The sequence below is a fragment of the Podarcis melisellensis genome, assembly GCF_964234715.1.
Source record: "Podarcis melisellensis genome assembly, chromosome: 5".
Taxonomy (NCBI): Eukaryota; Metazoa; Chordata; class Lepidosauria; order Squamata; family Lacertidae; genus Podarcis; species Podarcis melisellensis.
Genome location: NC_138537.1, coordinates 73,298,455 through 73,324,110, shown reverse-complemented (window position 1 = coordinate 73,324,110; position 25,656 = coordinate 73,298,455). Strand labels below are relative to the sequence as shown.

Here is a 25,656-nt window from a genome sequence, read left to right as displayed (position 1 = left end):
AAACTGCAAAGGATTTACTTTTAGGCTCCAAGAAGCACTCAGTGGCTGATTTCCCCCCCCCCCCAATTTTGGTAAATGTAAAAATCCAGCAGCTACTCTGTCTCCAGCCTTTCCTTAAGTGAAAAACACAGGTTCCTTGTTAGGTAAAGAGCAGAAGTAATGACAAACACTGTCGTTTTTATATGAGCAAAGCTGGAGATATAATTTTAGGTCGTGTACTAGGTAAAGAAGTCAATTCAAGCCAAGTGGGATAGCATTATCCAGTGACTGGAGGAAATGCAACCCTCAAAATTGCTGTTGTTAATAATTCCAGATACACCACAGAGCTACCTTCCCTCTGAGGTGGCTGACTGGGAGGAAGCAATTCCAGAATCTCACTCAAATAAGCCTAACGTGACTCAGCACAAAATTTCATTTTTTACAACCATCCTGTATAGCAGAGATGGGGAACCTGTGTCACCAAACCAGAAGCAAACTCAGCTGTGGGAGGGGCTTTGCAAAAAACAATAACCCAGCATGGGTGAAGCAAAACACGACTCTCTTCTATCAGCTGATGACCCTTTGAAAGCCCCCCTCCCCCACTTCACAATATCTAGACAAATGTGGATTTGGGAGTACCTTGAGCAGGGGGAAATGTCTGTGTTATCTGGACATTTATTTATTTTTTTCTTTGCAAACATTTGTCAAAAAGTAAAAATATGTAAGCATGCAACCTTTACAACAGTGATTACAGTACTGAATATTCCACCCCACTTCGTTCATATAATCCATTTGCTAATTCAGCATTTCTTTTCACAGTCTGAGGATATGTGAAGACAACTTTTCACAATTTCATTTGTTGACCAGATCCTGAGGGAAATTCACACAATGCTCACAGAGAACCAGATATGCACTAGATAACTTCAACATCTGGTGTTTCTATCATCAGTTTTCATGCAGACTGTCCATAAAAAAATAATTGACTCTTATTGATTCCCCAGCAGTTGGAACCACATTGAGAAGGTAAAAGCTATCACAGATTGGTGGTCTCCTAAAATGACCTGATATTGTGAAAAGGACAAATACCGGTACCTTTGTATAAAACAACTGCTATAAAATCCTTCAAGGAAGTGAATTTGCTGTGGGGTTAAACCAGGCATAATGTTGATGAAATGCTGAGCAAGATTTTGGGGGAAATGTCTTGCTTGGCTGTATCTGAAGGAAAGAACTGCATGCTCTTTTCACATTCCTACATGGGGTAAACGCCACCATTATTATCGATCTAGTCAAGAGAGGCATAATACTAAAACAGTTCTTGCATTCATTGACTGTATAATGTTCTTACATCAGATGAGCGGAAGGGATGTGTTATTTCATTCATAAACACTTGCATGCTGTTGTCACAGTTGAAGTGGTTCCCCAGAGAGGTAAATAGTTTCTCTACCATACTATAGGCAAATATTCTGATAGCTCAGTGTCTTTAAGAGTCAATAGCGAAGTACTCCAACGCATCACATTTTTTTAAGTTCTGAAAAACTACCTCTATTTAAATCCCATTAAATAAATATACTGTGGATTTAGTGCCTGCCTACTTAAATCAGTAGGATTGCAACATTTCCATTCAAGCAAGTTTGCTGCTCCAACACTTCCTCTTGCTTCCTAGAATCAAATATTCATCTTGAAGCGGACAGGAAATATATCAGACTGCCTCTGATATGCCAGTCCCTTTTCTATGTTGCCAAGGGAGGAAATGACTGAACATCATGAAAAGGAGATCTGAGCTCACAGGCCGTCAACGGTGACTGATGAAGAATCCTCCAGAGCAACTGAAGGACGCTCCCTTTCATCGGTATCACAGTTGCTGGGTGGAAGGCTGATAGTGTTGGGCTCACATGGGCAACAACCAACTCCTCCTTTCCGGCTGTTTGGCCGATTCCGAAGGGAGGCGTGGAAGTCTAATGATAACACTATTAGACGGTATAGTTGTAGCATCACAATTAAGATATTCTTAGCTGTGAAAAACACCAACATCTGGTTAATGACTTGGAAATAGCCCATCAGTATCAAGCGCACCACGAGGAAAGGGCCATCTTGAATGAACAAGCTGATGCCAATGTTCCATAGGTCTGCACTGTATCTGCAAAGAAGCAAACTGAAGACCCTCTTTGAGGAGCCTGGGCGACCGCAGCCAACATGTTGCACTACAAACAAGGAAGACTATTGTTATTATGACAGTAACATCAAGTGAAGCATCATATGAAGTCCTCATGATCGTTCACCGGCATTTTCATGCAAATTTTCTGACTAAACTTGTATGCAATTTTGCTTAATATACACATTTTTGCAAAGCTAGGTTACCTAATAAAATGATTTTTTGTGTTTTGTTTTTACTAATATATTAGTATTACTTTTCAAAACTGGAGAACTGATTGGAAAATTCAGAGAAGTGTGAATTTTTAAGGGTGGCAGAGTTTTAACTAGTGTGTTGTTTTGGAAGTGTGAATTGGGTTGGTTCACCTTTAAATGAGAACTGAACTGAATTTCTCCTGCATCCCAAGCTTTCATTCACAGAAGTGAGATTACATGAGCCAGCAGTTTATGATCTCAGATGTGGCAACTTCTGTGATTTGCTCTCTACAGTGTAGAACTGCTGGTATGCTTTCACTCCCATGTTACATTTCACATGTAAATGCCAGTGTAGAGACTACTTCTGGGATCTGCAGAAATCCACTTTAGTGCCACATGTGAACTTTTCCATATCAGCTAAGTGATTGCTTCTTGTAAAGGGCTTTCGACAGATGTCAGCAACCCAGAACTTTTCACGAGACAAGAAAGCAGTTGTTCCCATTGGCTTATGTTACTTTTAATGGAGAGGGTTTTTTCTTTATATGGTGGCATATAGGATAACCCCCTCCTTAAACTCTTGAGTTAAATCCTTGGAATTTGTTACTGTCCCTCACCCGCAAGATCCAGGGGGAACTGCAGCATGCTCCAAGTCCATACGGCTAGGATTGCATACACAACAGCGCGGTTGGTCCTAAAATGAACAAAAATGAATGACATACATTTAAAAAGCAACCCCTCCAAAGCATATGGAATGCCATCATATTAAAATGCAACCAAGTCCAGCTCATGGGGCTGGGAACTTCTTAAAAGGTAAAGGTAAAGGTACCCCTGCCCGTACAGGCCAGTCTTGACAGACTCTGGGGTTGTGCACCCATCTCACTTAAGAGGCCAGGGGCCAGCGCTGTCCGGAGACACTTCTGGGTCACGTGGCCAGCGTGACATCGCTGCTCTGGCGAGCCAGAGCCGCACACAGAAACGGCGTTTACCTTCCCACTGGTAAGCGGTCCCTATTTATCTACTTGCACCCGGAGGTGCTTTCGAACTGCTAGGTTGGCAGGCGCTGGGACCAAGCAGCGGGAGCGCACCCCGCCGCAGGGATTCGAACTTCCAACCTTTCGATCGGCAAGTCCTAGGCGCTGAGGCTTTAACCCACAGCGCCACCTGTGTCCCCTTGGGAACTTCTTAGGACCCCTCAATAGTGAGAAAATTCATGGAATCCATTCCAGGTATAGAAATAATGTTAAGGATATTTTACAAGACCAAAGACTAATTTTCCCAGTTATTAACCAAAACATACTATAAAACAATCCAGCCTGAAAACAAGACATCCAATTAAGGTTTTTTTAAAAAATAAATAAATCCAAGCTTCCGTGTGTGTTGGCAGGACCCATTAGCAAAACTGCAGCCCAAGAGTTTGTGAATTTTATGGCATTCTAGCATGGTTACAGTAATGTCTCCCAGACACTTATGCTCAGAACCTCAAGATGAGGAATGACCAAATAATATCCCATGGGCAGCATTCAGCTTCTGGCCTGTATCCTCCTGCCTAGTGCAAAGTGAATATATAGCTCAGAAACTAATTAGATATGGGGAACCTGTGAGGTCAGTGGTATGTGCAGGGGACAAAGCATGTTCTATATAGGTCAGGGCCTGGGATTCCTGAACAAAGGTATAATTCCCCTAATGGTCTCTTATAGCAGACTCCTATGCATGTCTGCTCAGAAGTAAGTTTCATTGAATTAAACGGGGATTGCTTCTGAATAACTTGCATAGGATTGAGCTATCAGCAAGCTCTTGGGAGCTGCTCTGTTTTGCATTTTCCCTTACACTGGGGCATCTCAGTCCTAAAGGCACACGTAGTGTCTGTTGCAATTTATTAAAATATTTGCACCCCTCCCCTTTTATCAAGCAACAAAAATGCAATGAAGTGCAAAACCAAAAGGACAATAGAGACAACAATCAAAGAACAAATGAAACTAGGATATAACAGCAATTAAATTAGTTCTGTAGCTATCTTAGATACTAGCAGCAGTTTCAAATACATAGTATCAAATACCCAACTGTGAAATAATGTTTTTAACTAGTACCCCAAACTCTCCTTGTCTTGAATGTGTCCTTGAGCCATCCTACGCATTAGGCAATGATGTAGCAGCTGATTACTGCTTGAAAGTACTATTATGCATGTTACAGTGAATGTTCAAAATCAGGAGCATTACTGCATGCAAATATTGCCAAACCCAAATATGTTTTGTGTATGCCAAATTGATCCCTGCTTTGGGAAATCCGTGAGTGAGTGCTGATAATAGGTGGCTATCAACATTCACTGTCTATGACGGGTGCACCCCTGAGATTCCTTATCTTTGTAACATTTCTCTGGGATTGACAGCATTCACGTGTGAACGTTTTCATTTGCATAATTTCAGATATTTGCTGAATCCGGAATGCTGTAAACCATTGTAATTCAGCAATTCTGGAATGAGACATTTTGCTTAGAAGCAGTACTGCTGAACAGGGAGAAAAACGCCGTGTCTAAGAGCCTTTCATATTTAATCAACAGGAAACAAGTTTGTTCCATTACCCTTTGCAGATGTCATTGTTGTGTGCTACAATATTCCCCCATTCCCACTTCTGCTGTCTGCAGGTACTGATCAGAAGCCAATGACTGAATCTCTATGTAATGCAGATGTTGCATTAGTCTAACATAGGTAAATGGGCAGAGAGATAGAGAAATACACTCTCTGTGTTATCACTCCATGCACCTAGTAATGTAGGTAAAAAGGTAAAGGGACCCCTGACAATTAGGTCCAGTCGTGGCCGACTCTGGGGTTTACTGGCCGAGGGAGCCAGCGTACAGCTTCCGGGTCATGTGGCCAGCATGACTAAGCTGCTTCTGGCGAACCAGAGCAGTGCACGGAAATGCTGTTTACCTTCCCACTGGAGCAGTACCTATTTATCTACTTGCACTTGGCGTGCTTTTGAACTGCTAGGTGGGCAGGAGCAGGGATCGAGCAATGGGAGCTCACCCCGTCGCGGGGATTCTAACCGCCGACCTTCTGATCAGCAAGTCCTAGGCTCTGTGGTTTAACCCACAGCACCAACCGTGTCTCAGTAATGTAGGTATTGCCTCTGAAATCTCATACCACAATAAATTAAAAAGGTAAAGGTAAAGGTACCCCTGCCCGTACGGGCCAGTCTTGCCAGACTCTGGGGTTGTGCGCCCATCTCACTCAAGAGGCCAGGGGCCAGCGCTGTCCGAAGACACTTCCGGGTCACGTGGCCAGCGTGACATCGCTGCTCTGGCGAGCCAGAGCTGCACACGGAAACGCCGTTTACCTTCCCGCTAGAAAGCGGTCCCTATTTATCTACTTGCACCCGAGGGTGCTTTCGAACTGCTAGGTTGGCAGGCGCTGGGACCGAAAGACGGGAGCGCACCCCGCCGTGGGGATTCGAACCACCGACCTTTCGATCGGCAAGCCCTAGGCGCTGAGGCTTTTACCCACAGCGCCACCCACAATAAATTAGCTACAGCTAAATCCCATTGAAAGCAAAGGAAGAAGTCAGTTGAGATTAGCTTTTGTAGCATTGCTGTTCAGTAGAACTCAGGAATGCCTAACTTTCTTTTATTGTTATTTAGCTGGATGCCTTTCATTTGCAAAGTGATACAGAACACTGCAGTTCTTAAATTCACAATCCTACTTGGACAAAAATTGCATCTTCCTATTTATCTGAAGGCATTTTTCCAATCTTCATATTCAGCTCTGCCTTTGACACAGCCACTAATACAGTGTGCGGCAGGTGATGAGTGGCCTCCGGTGTCGGTTGCGGAGATCAGGAGGCTTATTCAGGCACTCAAACACAGAAAAGCCCCGGGAGCAGATAATATCTCTCCTGAGCTTCTCAAAGCCAATATTGACTGGTGGGCCCCAGTCCTTGCCACCCTATTCACCAGCATAGATCAAACAGCAATAATACCAGAGGACTGGGGATTGGCAATCATCGTTCCCATATTCAAGAAAGGCTGTAAACTTGATCCAGCCAATTACAGACCAATCAGTCTCTTAAGCATCATTAGCAAACTTTATGCAACTCACTTACGTGAAAAGTTTGCGGACTGGCTGGAACAGGAGCACATCCTAAAGGAAGCCCAGGCTGGTTTCAGGGCACATAGATCAACTCTAGACCAAGGACTGGTATTGCAACATCTAGTGGAGAAATACACCTCAAAGAAAGGAGGCTCCCTCTATGTAGCCTTTATAGATTTCAAATCAGCTTTCGATTTGATACCCCGGCACAGACTTTGGGAAAAATTAAATGCCACAAACATCGATAGACGTCTTTTGCTTCTTATCCGTAGACTACATGAAAATACTCGGATCCGTGTTAGATGCGACCGTTATGGGAACCTATCAAAGGAAATCCAAAGTTTCCATGGTGTCAAGCAAGGCTGTGTTCTTGCCCCTATTCTATTTAACTTCTATATAAACTCCTTAGTCGGAAAGATGGAGGAAGCAAGTACTCATCCCCCAAACCTAAATAATATACCAATCCCAGTCCTTTTGTACGCAGATGATGCGGCACTTATTTCCTTCTCTTGTGTGGGTCTAAGAAAACTTTTACGAGCTCTTACAGAGTATTGCGAAGCTGAACACCTAATAATAAATTACACTAAATCAAAAATTATGGTGTTCTCCAAGAGAAAACTCCAACATAAATGGAAAATTAATAACCAACCTATTGAGCAAGTAACATCTTTTAGATATCTTGGAATAATTTTTGATGAGAAGGGATCTTGGTGCCATCAGATTAAGAATTCCATTGTAAATGCGCAAAGATCTTCCAGAGCTATCATAAGATTCTTTTACAGAAAAGGAGGTCAATATGTTCCTGCTGCCTCCCAGGTCTTTGTTGCAAAAATACTTCCACAATTGACGTATGGCACCCAGATATTTAATTGTCAAAAACTCAAGTCCCTGGAATCTGTACAAACTAAATTTTACCGCTCCCTACTAGGGTTACCTACCTGTGTCTCCAACACAGCCATCAGGCTGGAGGTAGGTCAACTCCCTATTAATGCCAGGATATGGATCCTGAAGATTCACTTCTGGCTAAAACTCATATTTTTCCCAGTGGGAGTGGCTCCATTGACTCTAATAGACCCGTTCCAGTCTAAATGGAGATTGTCGCTTTATGAAAAATTGAAGGGCCTGGGGCTTTCCCCACAAGAACTTATAGCCTCAGGTTTTGAAAAGGCTAAAAGGATGGTGAGCCAGCGAATAGGAGATGTAGAGCTTCAGGACCATATGAGCAAGATAGATAAATATCCAGCTATCCAAGATTATGGAAAAGGGTTTAATCTAACACCATATTTGCTGGATCTACAAATCGCAAAATACAGGCGGGCGTTTACCCTTACCAGATTTGATGTACTGCCATCTGCCTTACTAAAGGGCAGATACGAGGGCACACCCTATGCTGAACGAGTTTGCCCATGTGGTCTGAAAGAGGTGGAAACGGCTTCACATGTGTTGTTACACTGCGACCCTTACGGGGATATTAGGTCACTGTTTATTTCCCCTATCGTTCAGAAATTTCCAGGTCGATCTGAATCTCAGCGGCTGAAAATCCTACTAGGAGATAAAAACCCAGAAGTAACACTGAAAGTGGCCAAATTTTCTGCGGCTGCGATCAAGCGGAGGGCATTAGCTGTAAAAAAGTAAAAGACTTGACCCCTGGACAAGCCCCCCCATTTTTTAAGCCTATACATACACTGTAGTGCATATATGCGTATATGTGCGTGTGTGTGTGGGTGTGTGTGCATATGTGTATTGCTTTTATGTATAATTTCACAATTCTTAATTGACACCATTATTCCCTTTGTAAACTATTGTTGTTTTTTATGTTTTTTCTGGTCTATGACCGTAATAAATTTATTCATTCATTCATTCATTCATTCATTCATATTTATCTGAAGAACATCCAGACTTTTCAGGTGAAGTTCTTCAGGGACTGACACGACCAAGGCCTCTAAAATAATTGGTGTTCTAGCAAATTACCTACCTCACGTTCTCAATTTCCATGGTCTCACTTGTGAATTCAAGTATGTCTGCTGCAGTACCCACAAACATAAGAAGGAGCTGCGACAACTGGTCCCGGGTGATTTCACCCCCAATGGGAAGAAGCCATCTCCCAATGATAAGCAGCAGTAGAAAGGTCTGGTGGAGACCAAGCATCCAAACTGACTCACACACAGCAGAGATTGTGTTGACAAATTCTATGGCCTGTTGCAAAGAGCCATAAAAACAAGAATCAACATAGGAACTGTGGGAAATATGAACAGATACAGGAGTAGGGATGCGTGATTCGGTCAATTCCTGTCTCTCTCCATTTCTCATTAGTCCAATCTTAATTACAATTCTCCACATCTCCACATTTTAAATCCTCCCCCCAAATACTAGAATTTTAGTGTGAATACATACTTTTGTATGCAATTTTGCCTAAAATATACATTTTTTGTAAATAAATTTCCCCAAATAATGATGCCTTTAATATGCTATTTTTATTAATAGATGCATTTAGATGCACAACTAACCCTGATATCACTGGATGGAACAAGGTTTTTGGTTGTAACTGCTTTAAGAATGTTTTCAACCGTAATTGCTTTTAGAAAGTTTTAACTCATTTAGAATATTTCTGTTTGTAAATTGTGAGTCTTTTTGCCACCCTGGGTTCCTTGGGGAGTATGTACAAATTACTTGGCTCAGGAACTTGCAAAATTCGATGAAGTGCAAATTTTGAAGGACAGCTGTGTTTCATTTCCAATATTGTGCCAATTAGGTAGGTTTGCCTTTAAATGTGAACTGGATCAGATTTCTTCCTCATCCCTATACCTGAAGCAGGACAGATGGTTTTCAGCACTTCTAAAAAACCCAATATGTTGGACTCATCTGAACATTCAGCAAAAGCTACCCAAAGGAAGCTTGGCGGTGTTCTGCCACTAGAGGCCAATTCACATGACTGTTCAGTGCAGGGTAGGTGTGGAAGATGAGGTCAGTTCATGTCGCCCTGGCCTCATGACAATCTGAATGTAAGATGGATTGGCTTTTGACAGTTGCATGAAGTCTGACAGTGCACGAAGGTACCTTGTACTTAGTCCATAGGCCCAGCTACCCCAGTATCATCGGCTCTGACCAAGAATGGCTGCTTAAGGTCTCAGTTTGGGGGTCTTTCTCAGTGATGCTGAAATCCCAGGAATAGAACTTGACATTTGCTCCATCACTAAGAGTAGCCCTCCAGAAATTTTAGGACTACAGCTCCTACCTTCCTAAGGACCAGTGACCTGCCTTAGTACAAAGCAGCTTCCTATATTCCTAATCCTGCTTTTTCAGGGTTCCTGATCGTGTGGAGCTCTGCCTAAATTATTATTATTATTATTATTATTATTATTATTATTATTATTATTATTATTTAGACCCTGCCCATCTGGCTGGGTTTCCCCAGCCACTCTGGGCAGCTTCCAACAAAATATTAAAATACAATAATCTGTTAAACATTAAAAGCTTCCCTAAACAGGGCTGCCTTCAGATGTCTTCTAAAAGTCTGGTAGTTGTTTTTCTCTTTGACATCTGGTGGGAGGGCGTTCCACAGGGCGGGTGACACTACTCAGTTCCACAGGGCGGGTGACACAGAGGTGACACCACCTCTGCCTGGTTCTCTGTAACTTGGCTTCTCACAGCGAGGGAACCACCAGAAGACCCTTGGCGCTGGATCTCAGTGTCCGGGCAGAAAGATGGAGGTATACCTCAGGTATCCTGGACCGGTATACTGGACCGAGGCCCTTTAGGGCTTTAAAGGTCAGCACCAACACTTTGAATTGTGCTCGGAAACGTACTGGGAGCCAATGTAGGTCTTTCAAGACCGGTGTTATGTGTTCTTGGCAGCTGCTTCCAGTTCAGTGGCTGCTCCCAGATAGGAAGATACACAAAGGAAGATACGCATAGAAAACATGCTTTTTGGTGTGCAGGGGCAGAATCTGCTCCTAGCCGCTTTTGGCTCATTCACTGCATTTGTGGACATTTGAGGGCTATAAAGGGATATGCATCCTGGCAGCACTTCTTGACTTGGTGCCAGAGGTTTGTGGTTCACAGATCCTTGAAATGACCCAGTTTTCTGGACCAAATGCTTTTGGCGTAATATGGCTTGAATGGAAAGAGATATTTGATTGCTTTCACCTCGCCACAAAGTAAAGAATTTACTTCTTCATGCTGGGGGAAGGGAGGGGGGCAAAGAAGCCAACAGCATTTCTAATTACAATCATCTTGGCTAAAGAGGGATATAAGGACAGATATAAGACCCAGCCTAGCCAACTTTGATACACACTTTATTCCATTTTATAATACATATTATAGATAGTGCCTTGATAATGCCAAGGAAGTAATTTGCTAAACATAGAAATGGATTAATAATGAGAGGAAGCTGTATTGATATTGCCACAAATGTTGAAGGGGGAAAACCCTAGACCAGGCATGGTCAAACTTAGCCTTCCAAATGTTTTGGGACTACAACTCCCATCATCCCTAGCTAACAGGACCAGTGGCCAGGGATGATGGGAATTGTAGTCCCAAAACATCTGGACAATAATTAGTGGAAACAAGCATACAGTACTTCAAACCATTGTTTATGAAGCTGGCTTGTTTTCACTAACCGGAGTTAAGATTAACCATAGTTGAATCACTATAAACTGTGAATAATCTAAAAAGAAGTGGAAGCATGGTCTCTTTAGGGTTGTACCAGAGGATGAGCATGTGACTTCAAAGGGAGGTCATTCTTGTAATACTAAACCCTTGAGATATTGCATTTGTGTGACATTATCTGCCACAGCGTCATTGCACAACTTAAGGGCACTCTTTTAAAAGTAGGTGTCTTAGAAGACCTCACAACTGATAATACAACACAGTTTGCAGTAGTAGAATTCAAGATAGTTCAGACACCAACATTTCAAGAATTAAGTAGATGCTGTCATTTCATGAGACCCTGCTTACCGTTCCTATTATGGGACCATCTATGGCCTTGCTTTGAAAAGCGGGTTCATATTTTGGAGTGAATGGCCGCATATCCGATTCATTATGGCAAGCCTGCAATAAAAATTCAATTCAGGAGATAAATCAGTCTCTAATTCTGTATAGACATTAATTAAAATAACCCATATTGCTTAATACTGCTGTAATGTGTGGACCCTCCTACACTGTTCAGGTAACATGAGAAACCCAGAACATGTGGAAAGAGTCCAAATGGCAGCATTGTCCCAGTTTCGAAATGATCCACACTGGGGTTGGGAGGAGCAACAGCATAGGCTCCTCCTCCCTCCAGGCTTCTCAGACTACAGGCAGGAAGGAGCTCATTTGGCACACACATGATGTAAGAAGGGCCCCTGTGAATATCTTCAAAACAGCAACTGACAAACAATATTTTTATGGCATAAAGATTGTGAGGAAAGGCAAGGGAGGTAAACCTCAAAAATCATTTGAATGCAGGGCAGCAATTCTTCTGCACCAAAAAAAAGGATGTGTGGTTGAAAACTGAATTTGACTCTCATTGACTTGTTCATTATTTAACTGGAGGAGACCATTAAAAACATCTAAAGTGGAAAACTGGATGAGGTTTTTTAAAGAGTGGCTGGAGAAACCAAGCCAGATGGGTGGGGTAGAAATAATAAATTATTATTATTATAACCTACCTTCCTAACAATCTCTCATTTCAGGCCAATAAGAAGCTCATTCTGGAATTTTTGACTGAGTTGCAAGCAACAGAATATTTTGTTCCTCTCACATTTCTTCCAAGGAAGAGCAGATGTATGTCTCTTATATCTCTCACCCTTTCACATTTGCATGCAGTATGCTTCGGAAGTAAGGCAGATGTCAAAAACTGAGAGACTTAGGCTACAATCCTATGCACACTTTTCTAGAAGTAAGCCCATTGAGTTTTGGAGCCTTTGCTTCTGATTAAACGTGCAGAACTTTGGGCTGTTAAGTTGTGACCAAGAAGTTTCCGGTTCAGATCTCCCTTCTGCCATAGATTCATTAGGATAACCTTAAGCAAGCCTCAGTCTCTACTCCTCATTTGCAATAACGGGATAATAAATACTGATCAAATTTACAAGGTGGTTGTAAAGATTAATGATGTCATATATGCACAGCATTATGAACTCTCTGAATGCTGCATACTGAGTTGTTTTATTTCACCAAAGTATCCATTGGCTTTCAGCTGGAAACCTGAAATTTCATTCAGCTACTCATAGGCGTACATCACACCACTTTACTAAACACAGTTTAGATTGTAAACTGAACGCAATGGATGAGTGAAGCTAGGGCACTGGGGGCCCCATATTTTGTATATTAAAAGACTGTGAATCCTCTCAGACATAGGAGCCAACTCCAGGGGCTGAGGTCCCTTCAGCCCCACCCCCATAAAATATTTGAGGGGTCCCTCCCCCAATTTGATGGACATTGCCATTCAAATGGTGTGCATGTGCCATGTCTTGTGATTGATTATGTGAGGCATGACTTACCTCCCCACCACACAATATTTTATTCAAATTGGTACCCCTGATAACAGCCAGTGCTTTAAGGGGAGCCAGGGACTAGGATTGGGCAAGCATGACACCTGCTATACCACCTTGGGTTGAGCAAATGTACTCTCCTATCTGCCTGTCTGTCTCTCTGCCTGCCTGCCTCTCTCTCTCTCTCTCTCTCTCTCTCTCTCATCTATCTATCATCTATCTATCATCTATCTACCTATCATCTATCTCTGAATGAATGTAATTCTGTGATTCTCAAATACTTTGAGACCAGTATCTGCTGATCAGCTTCAAACAGGTTTGTGAAAGTACACCTGACCATGTAGACATTTTGATCTTGCTTCAGGAAGAAGATTATTTGATTTCTCTCTCTCTCTCTGCACTCAGACTTCGTTTTCAAGTCAAAACAGGCATTTGAGGCATGAAGGTCTGTCTCTCCTTGTATCCTCAAAAATGTGCCATTGTTAGTTTTTTTAACAAAGCAACGTTTAATTTAATCTCCCCTTTATTTCCTTATATATTTAGAACTGCTACCAGCAGACTGAGATTTTTCTGCTACGACAGGGTCAAAGGTAAGCTGCAATTTCAGTGCACATTCTCTTGTCAAGAGGGAATTACAATGCATGTTTTATATTTGCTTTGCTTGTAAACTCCAGAGACGAGTGTTAATTGTGTTGCTGGAAGGAGTCTCCAGTTCTCTGGAACTGCCTTTTGTTTAGCCACATATAAGTTGTAGTCATTGTGGACCTCAGACTAGTTATGGCATTAAATGTGTCTTTGCATTTAAAGTAAATTTTTTAAAAAAGAAAAAACTGACAATTAACAGTATCAGAACAAACATGAAGAAAGATATTAACCAATTCATCTCCTGTTACAGTCGTGAGGAAAATTCCTCCTTTAAAGCTAGTGTTCGCCTTGGAAGAAAATTCCCCATTGGTGCAGATTTGCATTCTTAAAAACCTATTGATGCAATCTGGCTGTTTAAAAAACCTGCATCTTACTTGCACAGATACACACACATTTAATGCCATGCAGTTCTCCCATAGCTATGCAACGAAACACTTGGAATGAAGTCAAGACTGCAATTGCTTTACCAGAAACAAAGCAGTCCTATAATTGCTAGTTACCTCTTGGAATATGTTTTACAACGTGAGAATATATATATCTATCGCAGCTGTGTACATAATGGCCTGGTTTGCACATCACCCTAAGTGAATCTCAGCTTATAGAGAATGTGTAAGCATGTGGGCTCTGGGAGACGTTTGCAACCACTTTGCTCCTCTCTGGCCTTTTGACTGCTGTGCCGCACTGAGCTAAGCCAATTTTTGCCTCACTGTGTCAACTGAAGTTATGGTTAAGCTCTCGCCTTACTAACCATCCTGCTCAGCCCTGCCAACTGCTGCTGAGGAGAGAGCTTAACCACAAGTCCCATTTGTATAGCCTGCAAAACCATGGCCCTGCTCAGCGCAACATGGCAGCAAAAAAAGGACCAAAGAGGTTGCAGATTCATCTTTCGGAGTCCGCACACTCACATGTTGATGTTAAACCATGGTTTGGGTTAGTGTGGTGTGCAAGCCTGGTTACCATTAACAAAGTGCACTGCAAGATAATACTGAACTGTTTGGCCCTCTTCAGATGTTACTCAGGGAGGAGAATTCTCGTAGATAGAAGGAGTGAGGTTGTGCTGCCAAGTTAGCCTGCCCCAGGAAGTTCCTGTGCTGAGTGGGAACATCTGAAGAGAAACCTCTATGTACAAGAATAGTTGTGTGTGGCATGGGGCTAGCTCAAACCTGCAGCCTTGCCAGCACAGACCCACTCCAACATGGGAGAGCCTTCCATACTTGAAGAGAACTTAAACTAACTGCTTTATTTTATTGAAATGAGATGCTTATTATTCATCTCTCTTGCTCTCTCCCAGTTATGCAGTCGACTTGATTCATTCATGAGGTTATAAAAACGTGGCCTTTTCTTTTTTATTATTAATAATATGACAGATGAATTTTTAAATGTACAATAAATGGACTTTGCATGCACAATGGAAATATCCCAAACCACAATTTTTACAATAAACCAAACTCCCCCCTCACCTGCAGTAATGCATGAAAAACCAAGCTCTTATCAAAAACAAATGAAGACCATATTCCCTGGAAAGATTCAGCAATTCTTCCAACTTTTCTGAAATCAATAAGCTGTAAATTTTTCTATAACTGCCATACCCAACACTCTGTTTAGCCTGTTTCTAACATCTGGCATCACTGGAGACTTTCAGAATCTGGATATATATTGGAGATATATATAAGCTTCCACTAATATGTGTTGTACAGAATTCTGTTTTTCCTTTCCAACAGGTGTAGCATTTTCTGGCCAATTTTGGCCCCTTTACTGCATACATTTCCAGAAGACTTTGTAGGGGAAAGTAGCATGAAAAGTGTCCAAGAATAACAACCATGCAATATTGCATGCTATTACAATACTGTATTTTTGCCTTGATTTCCAAAGATGTTACTCAATAGGTGCCTGATGTCTTAGAAGATGCTTGCTCTATTGACTTTGATAACTGGTGGCCCATATGTACTAAAAGCAGCCCAGTTGCATACCTCTCAACTGTCCTAAATTGAGCAGCACATCCTGGAATTAAAGAAGCCATCCCAGCTTCTGATTGGATCCTGGAATGTTCCATTTTGTAGTCCAGTGTTCTGGCATAAGACAGCTGGCTCGTGACAACTGACCAGAAGATGCTCATCTTTTGGGCTTGTGCTCTCGCATGAGTCAGTTAGCTCCTGTGAGACCTCAGGATCAAAAAACATGCATCCTGATTTTGATCAGTGGGATCTTGGAGGTTACACACTTGTGAAGGCTGGGCACTAATGTCTAGAACAGTGGTGGGTAACTCTTTTCAGGTCAACAACTGCATTGTCATGGTGGGACAACTTCCAGGGGTCAGCAGACCTATGCACAATCATACATCCTTAAGATGCACACAGACTCATACACAATCACATACCCATATAAAATCACACAAACAAAGCTATTTCCCATGGAAACAGAGGCATAAGTTTAATTCTTGGTACCTCCACTCAAGTTTCACCTTCCATTTTCTCCAGAAAAAAACAAGTTTGTAAAAAACTTTTTAAAAAAATCTGCAGCATCCTATGTCTTTATAACATATCAGGGGGGTGTACAGGAAATTAAAATGAAGTATAAGAGACACTGGACAATAATTCAGAATTTCATTCAGAACAGGCTTGGGTAAATTAACCATGCATCTAAAGAGTAGACAGCTGGACCTTGGTGCTCCCCACTGAACAGCTGATCAATGGAGGTCACCCAAAGGGCTGGATGAAATCTAGCTGCAGGCACATCTGGCCTGTCCCCACCCTTGGACCACAAGATGCTTGCTCAGATGCCTTTGATAGCTGGCTGTTTTCTTCTGTTCAACCTATAAGGTAAAGGTAAAGGTACCCCTGCCCGTACGGGCCAGTCTTGACAGACTCTGGGGTTGTGCGCCCATCTCACTTAAGAGGCCAGGGGCCAGCACTGTCCGGAGACACTTCCGGGTCATGTGGCCAGCGTGACAAAGCTGCATCTGGCGAGCCAGAGCTGCACACGGAAACACCGTTTACCTTTCCGCTGGTAAGCGGTCCCTATTTATCTACTTGCACCCGGAGGTGCTTTCGAACTGCTAGGTTGGCAGGCGCTGGGGCCGAGCAGCGGGAGCGCACCCCACCGCAGGGATTCGAACCGCCGACCTTTCGATCGGCAAGTCCTAGGCGCTGAGGCTTTAACCCACCTGCGCCCCCGTTCAACCTATAGGCTATTTTATATTAACCTATTCATTACATCACATATTCGTAGAAGTCAGTTGATGCATGCACTTCAGGTTTGCTGAATTAACATATTTCTTAATTCCTCAAGTTTCTTAATCATGTTAGGTTCCTGAACAATTTCCAAAAGAGAAGACCAGCTGAACTTGAAAACATTCCATAAAGAAATATATTATATAGCTAGGTCTGCGATTCTAAGCACACTTATTTGGAACTAAATGCCGTTGAATGCATCGGGACAGGTTTCAAAGGAACCATGCCTGTGATATGACTGTAGACAGGGACCGACTTCGGTATTTCAAATTTCAGCAGCTCCCTGTGCGAGGCCCAAAGCCGGTGGCTCCCTCTCCCACCTCTTGCCTTCCTTTCTGCTCAATTTATTACGTCATAGTTGCAACGCCCTGAAGCACCCCCTAGGCCGCACTTCCCTAAATCTGCCTCTGCTGTAGATCTCCTGTGGACAGAGTTGAACAACTTTCTACTTGTGTTCTTCGGGTCTCTGGACAAACTGTAATATATAATAAAGTGGTACCTCAGGTTAAGTACTTAATTTGTTCTGGAGGTCCGTACTTAACCTGAAACTGTTCTTAACCTGAAGCACCACTTTAGCTAATGGGGCCTGCTGCTGCTGCCGCGCCATGGGAGCATGATTTCTGTTCTTATCCTGAAGCAAAGTTCTTAACCTGAAGCACTTTTTTCTGGGTTAGCGGAGTCTGTAACCTGAAGCATATGTAACCCAAGGTACCACTGTATATGCTAAAATAGTGCTTTATAATATATCATTCAGTCATGCATGACTTACAGCATAACCCGATGGATATTTATACAGAAGAATGGCTGTGTACACACCATATATTTAAAGCATGCAACTTCCTCCAAAGAAAACTGGGATCTGCAGTTTCTTTAGACTGCTGGGAATTGTAGCTCTGCAAAGAGTAAACTACTGTTGTAAGGATTCTTTGGAAGAAGCCATGGGCTTGAAATGTGTTTTAATGGCATTGTGTGTACACAATCTGGACATAAGTCCCACTGAGTTCTGTAGAGCTTGCTCCCCAGTAAGTGTACATACGTTTGTTGTGTTAGACTGCAATTCTGTGCACACTTGCCTAGGAATAAGCCTCATTCAACATGGTGGAGCTTATTTCTGAATCCACAGTTGCTGGGTTGTGCTTGAATTTTCCTGTTTGTGTGACCTTGATGTACTGGTCCGATCACTGATATAATGCCACACAACTGTGTATACTGCGATTTTCTGAAGTACTGAATGTCAAGTGTAAATGAGCCGTGGCAATGAGCAAGGAAAATGACATTAATATAATCGTAGTCGGTCATGTGTAATAAAGCAAGAAAAGGAGAAATGTAAATGGAGCACAAATTGCAATGTTTAATGGGATTCTAAGTAGTGATAGTGCATGAAAATCTCTCAGCGATGTCTAACATACTACCAAGAGACGGACTGTGATTTCAGTGACATCATAACACTTATGCACAGATGTCTTTCTGGGTTGGTAACCCTCTTAATTAATTCCACATGCAGCAGGAGGTTAACTCCTGCAACCAGGGACTGAAGTCGTTTCTTCTCATGCACTGCCTATATACACTAGCAAGCTATTAGAAATATTTCCAATTTGAAATATTTCCAATTTCCCCTTTGCTACACGTATAGCTCCATCTTATAACTATGATTGCGTATAATAGATGGAAAATGAAAAATTCTGTAATCCAGATTCTGTAACAAATCTAATAAAAGCTGGCTTTTGTTGCCTGTGTAAGAAATGCAACATGAGCCAGTTTGCACAATTTCTCTTACTTTGCATCACTTACAGTGCAATTCTGTGGATGTCTGCTCAGTCAAAGTAATCCCTATGCAGATCAATGGGACTTACTTCCAGGTAAGTGGGCAGCCTGTTGCCCTGCAGATGCAGACTCTGACTTCTGGATTATGGGATCCCCATCACTGGCATACAGGATTGTTGAGTCTTATTTGGCTGTATCCAAGCTTAATTATTTGCATGATTTATTATGGGGTTTCTTAATGGTGTATCAATAAATTATTCGCTTCACTTATTAATTGCTTCCTACAAGGCTTGTTGAATGAGGAAAGTCTTCAAGAGATGCCAGAAAGGACAACAGAGATGGCCTGAGTCTGATGTGTGAAGGGAGGCAATTTGAAACAACAGGGGCCACCACAGTAAAGGCCTGATCCCAAAATCATACAGAATGGACTTCCTGGTAAGATGGTATCTGTATGACGCCCTCTCTTGCCGAGCGCAGCTATTTGTTGGGTATATAAATATATAAATACAAGTGTTCTGTGTTGGGGGCTGACGTTTCAATACCTCAGGTAGAAAATCCAAATCACACCCTTTAATGGTGCCGAAATTTAGCTGCCTGAAGCAGCTTGGCTCACCGCCTGTACACCCACCCATCACCATCATATGCTGTAGGAAAGAACAATACCTGACTCCCAAAATGAAGCTCCAGAAGCCACAGTGAAGGCACTATGCTAATCAGGTAGATGAATATTGCTGGGGAAAACCTGGGAAGGAATAAAAAGAAACTGGATTTACCAAGCTTAGCCAGAATTGCGCAGTCTATCATTTTCTTCTGTCAAAACAATGAAGAGATGGGTTGGATAAATATTATGTGACACCATATGGAATAAAAAGAAACAGGGGGATTCTGTTTTGAACAATACTCAATGATATTATCCCCCCCCCCATACATATTTGTTGAAACTCTGATTTTCAGGAGGGTTTTGTATGCCGAATACTCCCCTACTTTTTGAAGTGGTGGCTGGGGCTGAATCTTCAGACAACAACAACAGCAGCAATTCTGAGGCTCATAAAACAACAACAACAACACATTATTGCTCTGCTTACCCCCATTTTTCTGAGCAGTGAGGAGTTCCAGGAATACAGAACCAACTTGAGTTTCTTTTTCATTGGAAAGGGATCGCTGGTATTGCCACAGAGCAACCCACACTGATCATCTGACACACAGAAATATGACAGGAAACCTGTGACAATAATTCTGGTATGCACTTCTGGTTCAATCTTTTCTTGGGATGTGGTTTTATTTTGGGTTTAACTGCTCTGATGTAATCTTTAGCACTGCTGGTTTACCCAGTGCTTTTCCAAGTTCGATTTACATTTACTATATGAGCTGCCCTGGCCTTAGGCTATGTACTGACTGTACATTTAAAGCACACGACTCTCGCCTCCCATCCTGTCCCCCGGACATATGGGAACTGTAGTTTGTTAAGGGTGCTGGAAATTGTGATGGGTAAATTACAGTTCCCAAGATTCTCTGGGGAAGCCATGCAATTTGAATGTTTGGATGTACGCAGTCTTTTAGAAAAAGTTTATGAATGAATGAACTAGCCCTTGCTCCCACAAGTCAGCCAGACCCGCTCTCTGTGGTATAATATCTCCATTGTCCATGCCCTCTGCCACCACCCCAGCCCTTACTAAACCTTTTCAGCCAAATTTTGGAAGCATAATAAATAGCCTTGAATCAGCATGTGCAAAATATCTTCAATTTAGCATACATGAAAGAAAAGTCCCAGTCAAACTGAACTGCCAACACAGTAAGTTCTTTATGCTACTTCTCTACCACTGCTTAGAAACTACAGTAATTCAGCAGTATATAGGTAGCTTAAATAATAAAATACAGTGGTACCTTGGTTTGCATACATCTTGGTTTGCATACGTTCTGGATTACAAACACGTCAAACGTGGAAGTGTGTGTCCTGATTTGCAACCTTCTTTTTGATTACAACCCATTATTTTTATTTATTTTAACGAACAAATTTTTTTCCGGAGGCCTCATTGGTGGAAGCGCGCCTTGGATTACAACCTGTTTTGGTTTACAAACAGACCTCCAGAAAGGATTATGGTTGTAAATCTAGGTACCACTGTACTATGTTTGCTATCATGATCAAGGCTGCTGCTCTTTTTCTAAACTTCCAAATTGGTGTAGTGGTTAAGAGCGGTAGACTCGTAATCTGGGGAACCGTTTTCTTGTCTCTGCTCCTCCACATGCAGCTGCTGGGTGACCTTGGGCTAGTCACACTTCTCTGAAGTCTCTCAGCCCCACTCACCTCACAGAGTGTTTGTTATGGGGGAGGAAAGGAAAGGAGAATGTTAGCCGCTTTGAGACTCTTTCAGGTAGTGATAAAGCAGGATATCAAATCCAAACTCCTCCTCCTCTTCCTCTTCTTTCTTTTTGATCACTTACTATATAATTGTTCCTACGAATGGATTTTCTCTCCAGCCTTTCAATAAGGAAGCCATGCAACTTGTTTCCATCTGATTGCTGCAATATAAAGCAGGTGTCCAAGCTGAGAAGCAATTGTGGCGGGGAACTCACTCTGCACTGGATGACGGCTTCCCCACTAGGATTTCAGTGTATGAAAAATTCTTCCAGCTGGCCAGGGACTGATGCTGATCTAATGAAGTTGTCTTCAGCCAACTGACTTTGGCTCAAGCTATCTCTTCAAAAGAAGACATCTTGAGAAAACATTCTTGGCCAGCCGCACTATATTCTTTCCTCCCAGTGTCTGTCATTAAGAACTAATTCATCACCATCTCTCCAGCCTTTTCGTTAAGTAATAAGAAAGGCATATATCTTTATTTGCAATTAGCGAAAGGTCAGTCGTGATGCTGCATGCGGAGGTGAAGGGGGGCCCGTATGTCAGAGGGAAGACCCAGAGTAAAGAGGGATACTGCATCCTTTTCGGTTGTAACAGGCTGGTTTTGTTGCTAGCAAAATAGTACCTGAAGTGCAGCATGTTATTTTCCCCCCATATGAGTGAATGGTACCCATTCATTTATATGGCAGATTCTTTAAAAGACATTCTCAGAAAGACTGTTGGATTGGGGGGTTACACCCATCTGTTGTCTCTTTTTCTCCAGTTTCTTAGAGACAGCAGGGTCTTCCTCATACCTTTCTTTTCCAGGATGTTGTAGTTGTGGTCTGCCAGGACTGACAGCCACTGGTTTCAGGCCAGAACAAGTTGGGCTCTGAGGCAGCGGGAGCAGTGGGAGGTATGCTCTGGGAAGCTAAGGCAGGCAAGAACCAACTTCCCAGGTGGGGCTCACTAGGGAAGAGGTGAGGGTCGCAAGCCTCTTGTTGGCCTAGGCCAGTTGGCCTTACCTTTACCTTTACCTTTACCTTTACCTTTACCATAGACATGCAGGCCAACTGGCCTAGGACAACTGGGTTGAAGAAGGACAGTTTCATGGGCTCCGGTTGGCCTGCATGTCTATGGTATGGTAAAGGTAAAGGTAAAACGCATGTGGGGTGCTACAAATAGCGGTGTTTTTGCTACAAAACAATTACAAAACTTTGGCACCAGTTTCAAGGGGATCCCAGATTTGGGGGTCCGTAGGTAATGAAGCTCACGTACCCTTATCCCCAAGATTGACTCTGCTCTCTTTCTCTGTTTGGGAGACATGTTCTCTTGCCAAATCCTGCCTACGATTGCCAGGAGCCCAGGCAGCTCCTTGATATCATCCTGCAGTGCCATTCCAGATTTTTCTGAGCTGGGTGGTAGGCCGAGATTCTCAAGGCCACCCCGAATATTTTCAAGATTAAACTGCAGAAAATCTGTACACTAATGAGCATAAATTACAGCACTGGAAAGTCTCCCTTTTTCTTTTGTGAGCAAAGAGATTTGTGCCTTCGATATGCATACCCAGCTCATAGGAATGGTAACTTGGCATAATAAAAACCGTGCAGAAACTTCCCCTTCCCCATAGGAGTTTCCTCCTTGGATCCTGCGAAGGGGCTGCAGAAGACCTATGAAGTTCCCAAGTGAAGCCTTCACGGCTGGGACTGCCTCATCACAGGTAGCAGTCCAGCTCCACACCTCTGCTTAAATTCATCACAGGACCATATCGTGGGTGCACAGAAGCGGACAGAGAGATCTGCATGTTCTATCAGACAAACAATTGTCTGTCATGCTGATTTGATAAACCAACACAGGGCTAGTTTCCAAAGATACACCCAAGTAATAGGAAACTCTTTTCATTTTTGGGGAGTGAAGTCAGAGAGCCTAAGCATCAACTGATGACATGACATTTGCATCACTGGCAAGTACTTCTGTACACATTTCACTGTGGCTTGAAAAAGGACCGTTTAATGGGCTCACAAGCCCTAGGTTTTCCCCTTTGGAGTGAATGAGAAAACAAAAAACTTTGCTTAGTAAAAATGCAAACTGGAATAGGAATCACATAGTCAAAAAAGAAAACCTCCAAGTAGGGATGGAAGAATCTGTCCATTGTAGCTCTATCCATTTCTCATTTTTTTCCAATCTGAAATTCAGTTCTCCATATTTCTGCATGAAATCCTTACGAAAGTTCTTCAGTACTATATTGCAAATTTCTACTAACAAAAACATTTTGTGGGCTGTTTTAACTAACATGCACATTTTTACAAGTGAATTCTAATAATAACAATGCATTTTTGTATATTGTGTTCATTAATATGTACATGTTAATGCACATTTCCCACAAATAGGCACATTTTGTGAAACACTGTAGAGCTGCATCACAAAATACAGATAATTGTGATTTTTTAAGGATGGCTATGTTTCAGTTCTCACCTTCTTTCAGAAAGTAGAAATTTGATACATTTGGCTCTAAATGTGAACCAGATTTCTCTTGCAACCCTACCCAAAGGTAGTATTCTTATATTGGCTTGCCTCAAGAAATCAGGGAGATGTTTAAATGAGCCAGTTCACATAGTTAGTTGTTGAGAAATCAAGAGATGGGGAAGCTTGTGTGAAATGGGCCCCTCTCTGTATTTCCTTAAAAAAAAGCATCTGGTGATTGTGTGATTCCCCCTTAGGTCAGATTGGAGCTTGTTGTGGCTTATGACCTGCTAGATGAAATCCAGTGAAGTTAGAGGAGGGCAAAGATGCCATACCTCTCACCATGGTGAGAAAGAAGAACCAGCCGTCACAAAGGTAGGCTGCTACACTGTTAGCAGTTTGGCACAAGCTAGCTTTAGGTGTGTGGTTTGGCTGAGCCAAGATTTGTTAACAAATCTTACTGCCTTTTTCTCTTTTAACCATGCCCTCGCTCGCTAAACTGCCTGCAAGTTTCATTCCATACATGTCGTAATGCATGTAACTGTTTCTCTAGACTACGCGGCATTGCCAAATAATTGCTTCTCTGGAAAGACCACCATCCTTGCATTTTCTGAGTTGTGAAATGAACAGAGGATGCTCGGTGCAATTGCACTGGATCCTCCACAGTGCTCCAAGCAAAAGTGTACACTAAGGCGGCTCTTCAATTAATCACTTCACAATTTCCAAAGCAAGGGAAGTGTCTTGGTTGAAGAAGTCTGGAGTTGCTGGGGAGGCAATCCGTACGTTTCTTAATTTTGCTGACTCTACATTTTCCTGTTGGCTCTCACTTGCCTTTGTTGCAACGGGGCACAGTGTCTTATAATACATGAAGAAATCAACTCCTATGGGAACTGTGGATCAATACCAGTCATATGGCATAGCAGGAGGAGAGGATCATTTCAGCCACAGTCTGATTTATACCGAATTCTCCCAATCCACTGTGTTGCTAAAACTCTGACCCCCATATAAACTTGCCACCTGATAAGCTATTGCTCAAATGAACTCAAGCCTTCTGTCTGTACACCCTTTTTTTTTTGCTGGACTTGTTGCTTCTTTTGCAAGTTCCCCTCCCCACCCCCCTGCAGCACAGGCATTGGTGCTTCTTCTCTGCCTCACGCATTGTGTCATTCTGATCTGCCACCCTTCTTGCTCTCTGTGGCGAAATGCAAATAGCTGCAGTGTCCCCTTAGTTGCTTAGCCTTCCAAACCAGCAGTAAAGACATAAATAAAGCTTCTGAACCTGAGTCAGAAAATGCTGCAGCATTTCCGTTGCATTTCCAGGAGAAAGTTTGATTCAGAAAAACCTTGTTCAAAAGAAGAGAGAGAGAGAAAGGAAGGAAAGAAGGAAGGAAACTCTACTGAACTAGAATGGGACAAGCTGGAGGGCTGGGGATGGAGTTTGGGGGAGGGGATGATAAACCGTTGCAAAAGACAAAGGCTGTAAGCTCTAATAAGAGCCCGGTTCAACGATGCTGATAGGAAGCAGATGTAAAGAAAGAGGCAGGCAGAGAGAGACCAGGAGAGAATTGCTTACCATTTGTAGCCTCTGCCTTGCTTAAACTTGAGTGTGAGCACTGTTTCTATGCAGAGCGGGAGATTGAGCAATGCCAGCAGCCAGTATTTGGGCTCCTTCATAACTTTGGTCACTCTCCAGACTCCAAGCAGGGAGTGCAAGGCAAAAAGCAGCCGAGTCGCCAGGGCATTGAGCAGCACCAGCAGTTCCATCCTGAGTTGAGCTTCCCTCTCTTTCCCCGCCTCCTCCTCCTCTCCTCCAGCACCAAAAGGGACCTTGGTGCCTGGGAGTAGCAAAAGGAGGAGAGTCACACTGGATGCTCTATGTGACGGGCAGAACTTTCCTCTTGTTCCATCTCCACAAAGGGGCCCATTATAACAAAAAGAAACAGCCTTGTCCCTCCCCCAGACTTCCTGAAAACTCTCTGAGAGAAGGGGGGGGAGGGAATCAAAACCAGACGGCAAGATTTGCAGTGTCAAATGCAGGACCCGGAGAGACGGACCTCTCAGGAACTGTGTCTGGCTAACTTCACCAGGAACCTGGCCACAAATGTGCATTTTTTAATTTATAAATGGGCTATCTTTCCTGCTGCCTTTATATCAGCACCACATTTTGCCAATTGCTCTTGAGTTCAACAGAGAGAAGAAGCGAGAAAAATTGCCTATCCGTTACCCAGGAGGTCTTATTTTAAAAGACTGGTCCTCTTAATGGATCTTAATAGATCTTAATGGAGGAGCCTATTTGCCAGCCCTACTTGTAGATGCAGGATTTCATTCATTTATTGATA

General features: G+C 42.7%; 1 protein-coding gene across 1 annotated transcript; it reads right to left on the bottom strand.

The window, feature by feature from the left end:
* Positions 1–636: 636 nt before the first annotated feature.
* On the bottom strand, positions 637–25,248 carry TMEM26 (transmembrane protein 26). Its single transcript, XM_081913769.1, has 6 exons — positions 24,891–25,248; positions 19,183–19,261; positions 11,364–11,456; positions 8,383–8,603; positions 2,940–3,016; positions 637–2,180 (listed from the first exon to the last, which is right to left on the bottom strand). Exons 1-6 carry the CDS (start codon positions 25,079–25,081, stop codon positions 1,762–1,764), a joined length of 1,080 nt encoding a protein of 359 aa, XP_081769895.1. The 5' UTR covers positions 25,082–25,248; the 3' UTR covers positions 637–1,761.
* Between the last annotated feature and the right edge of the window lie 408 nt (positions 25,249–25,656).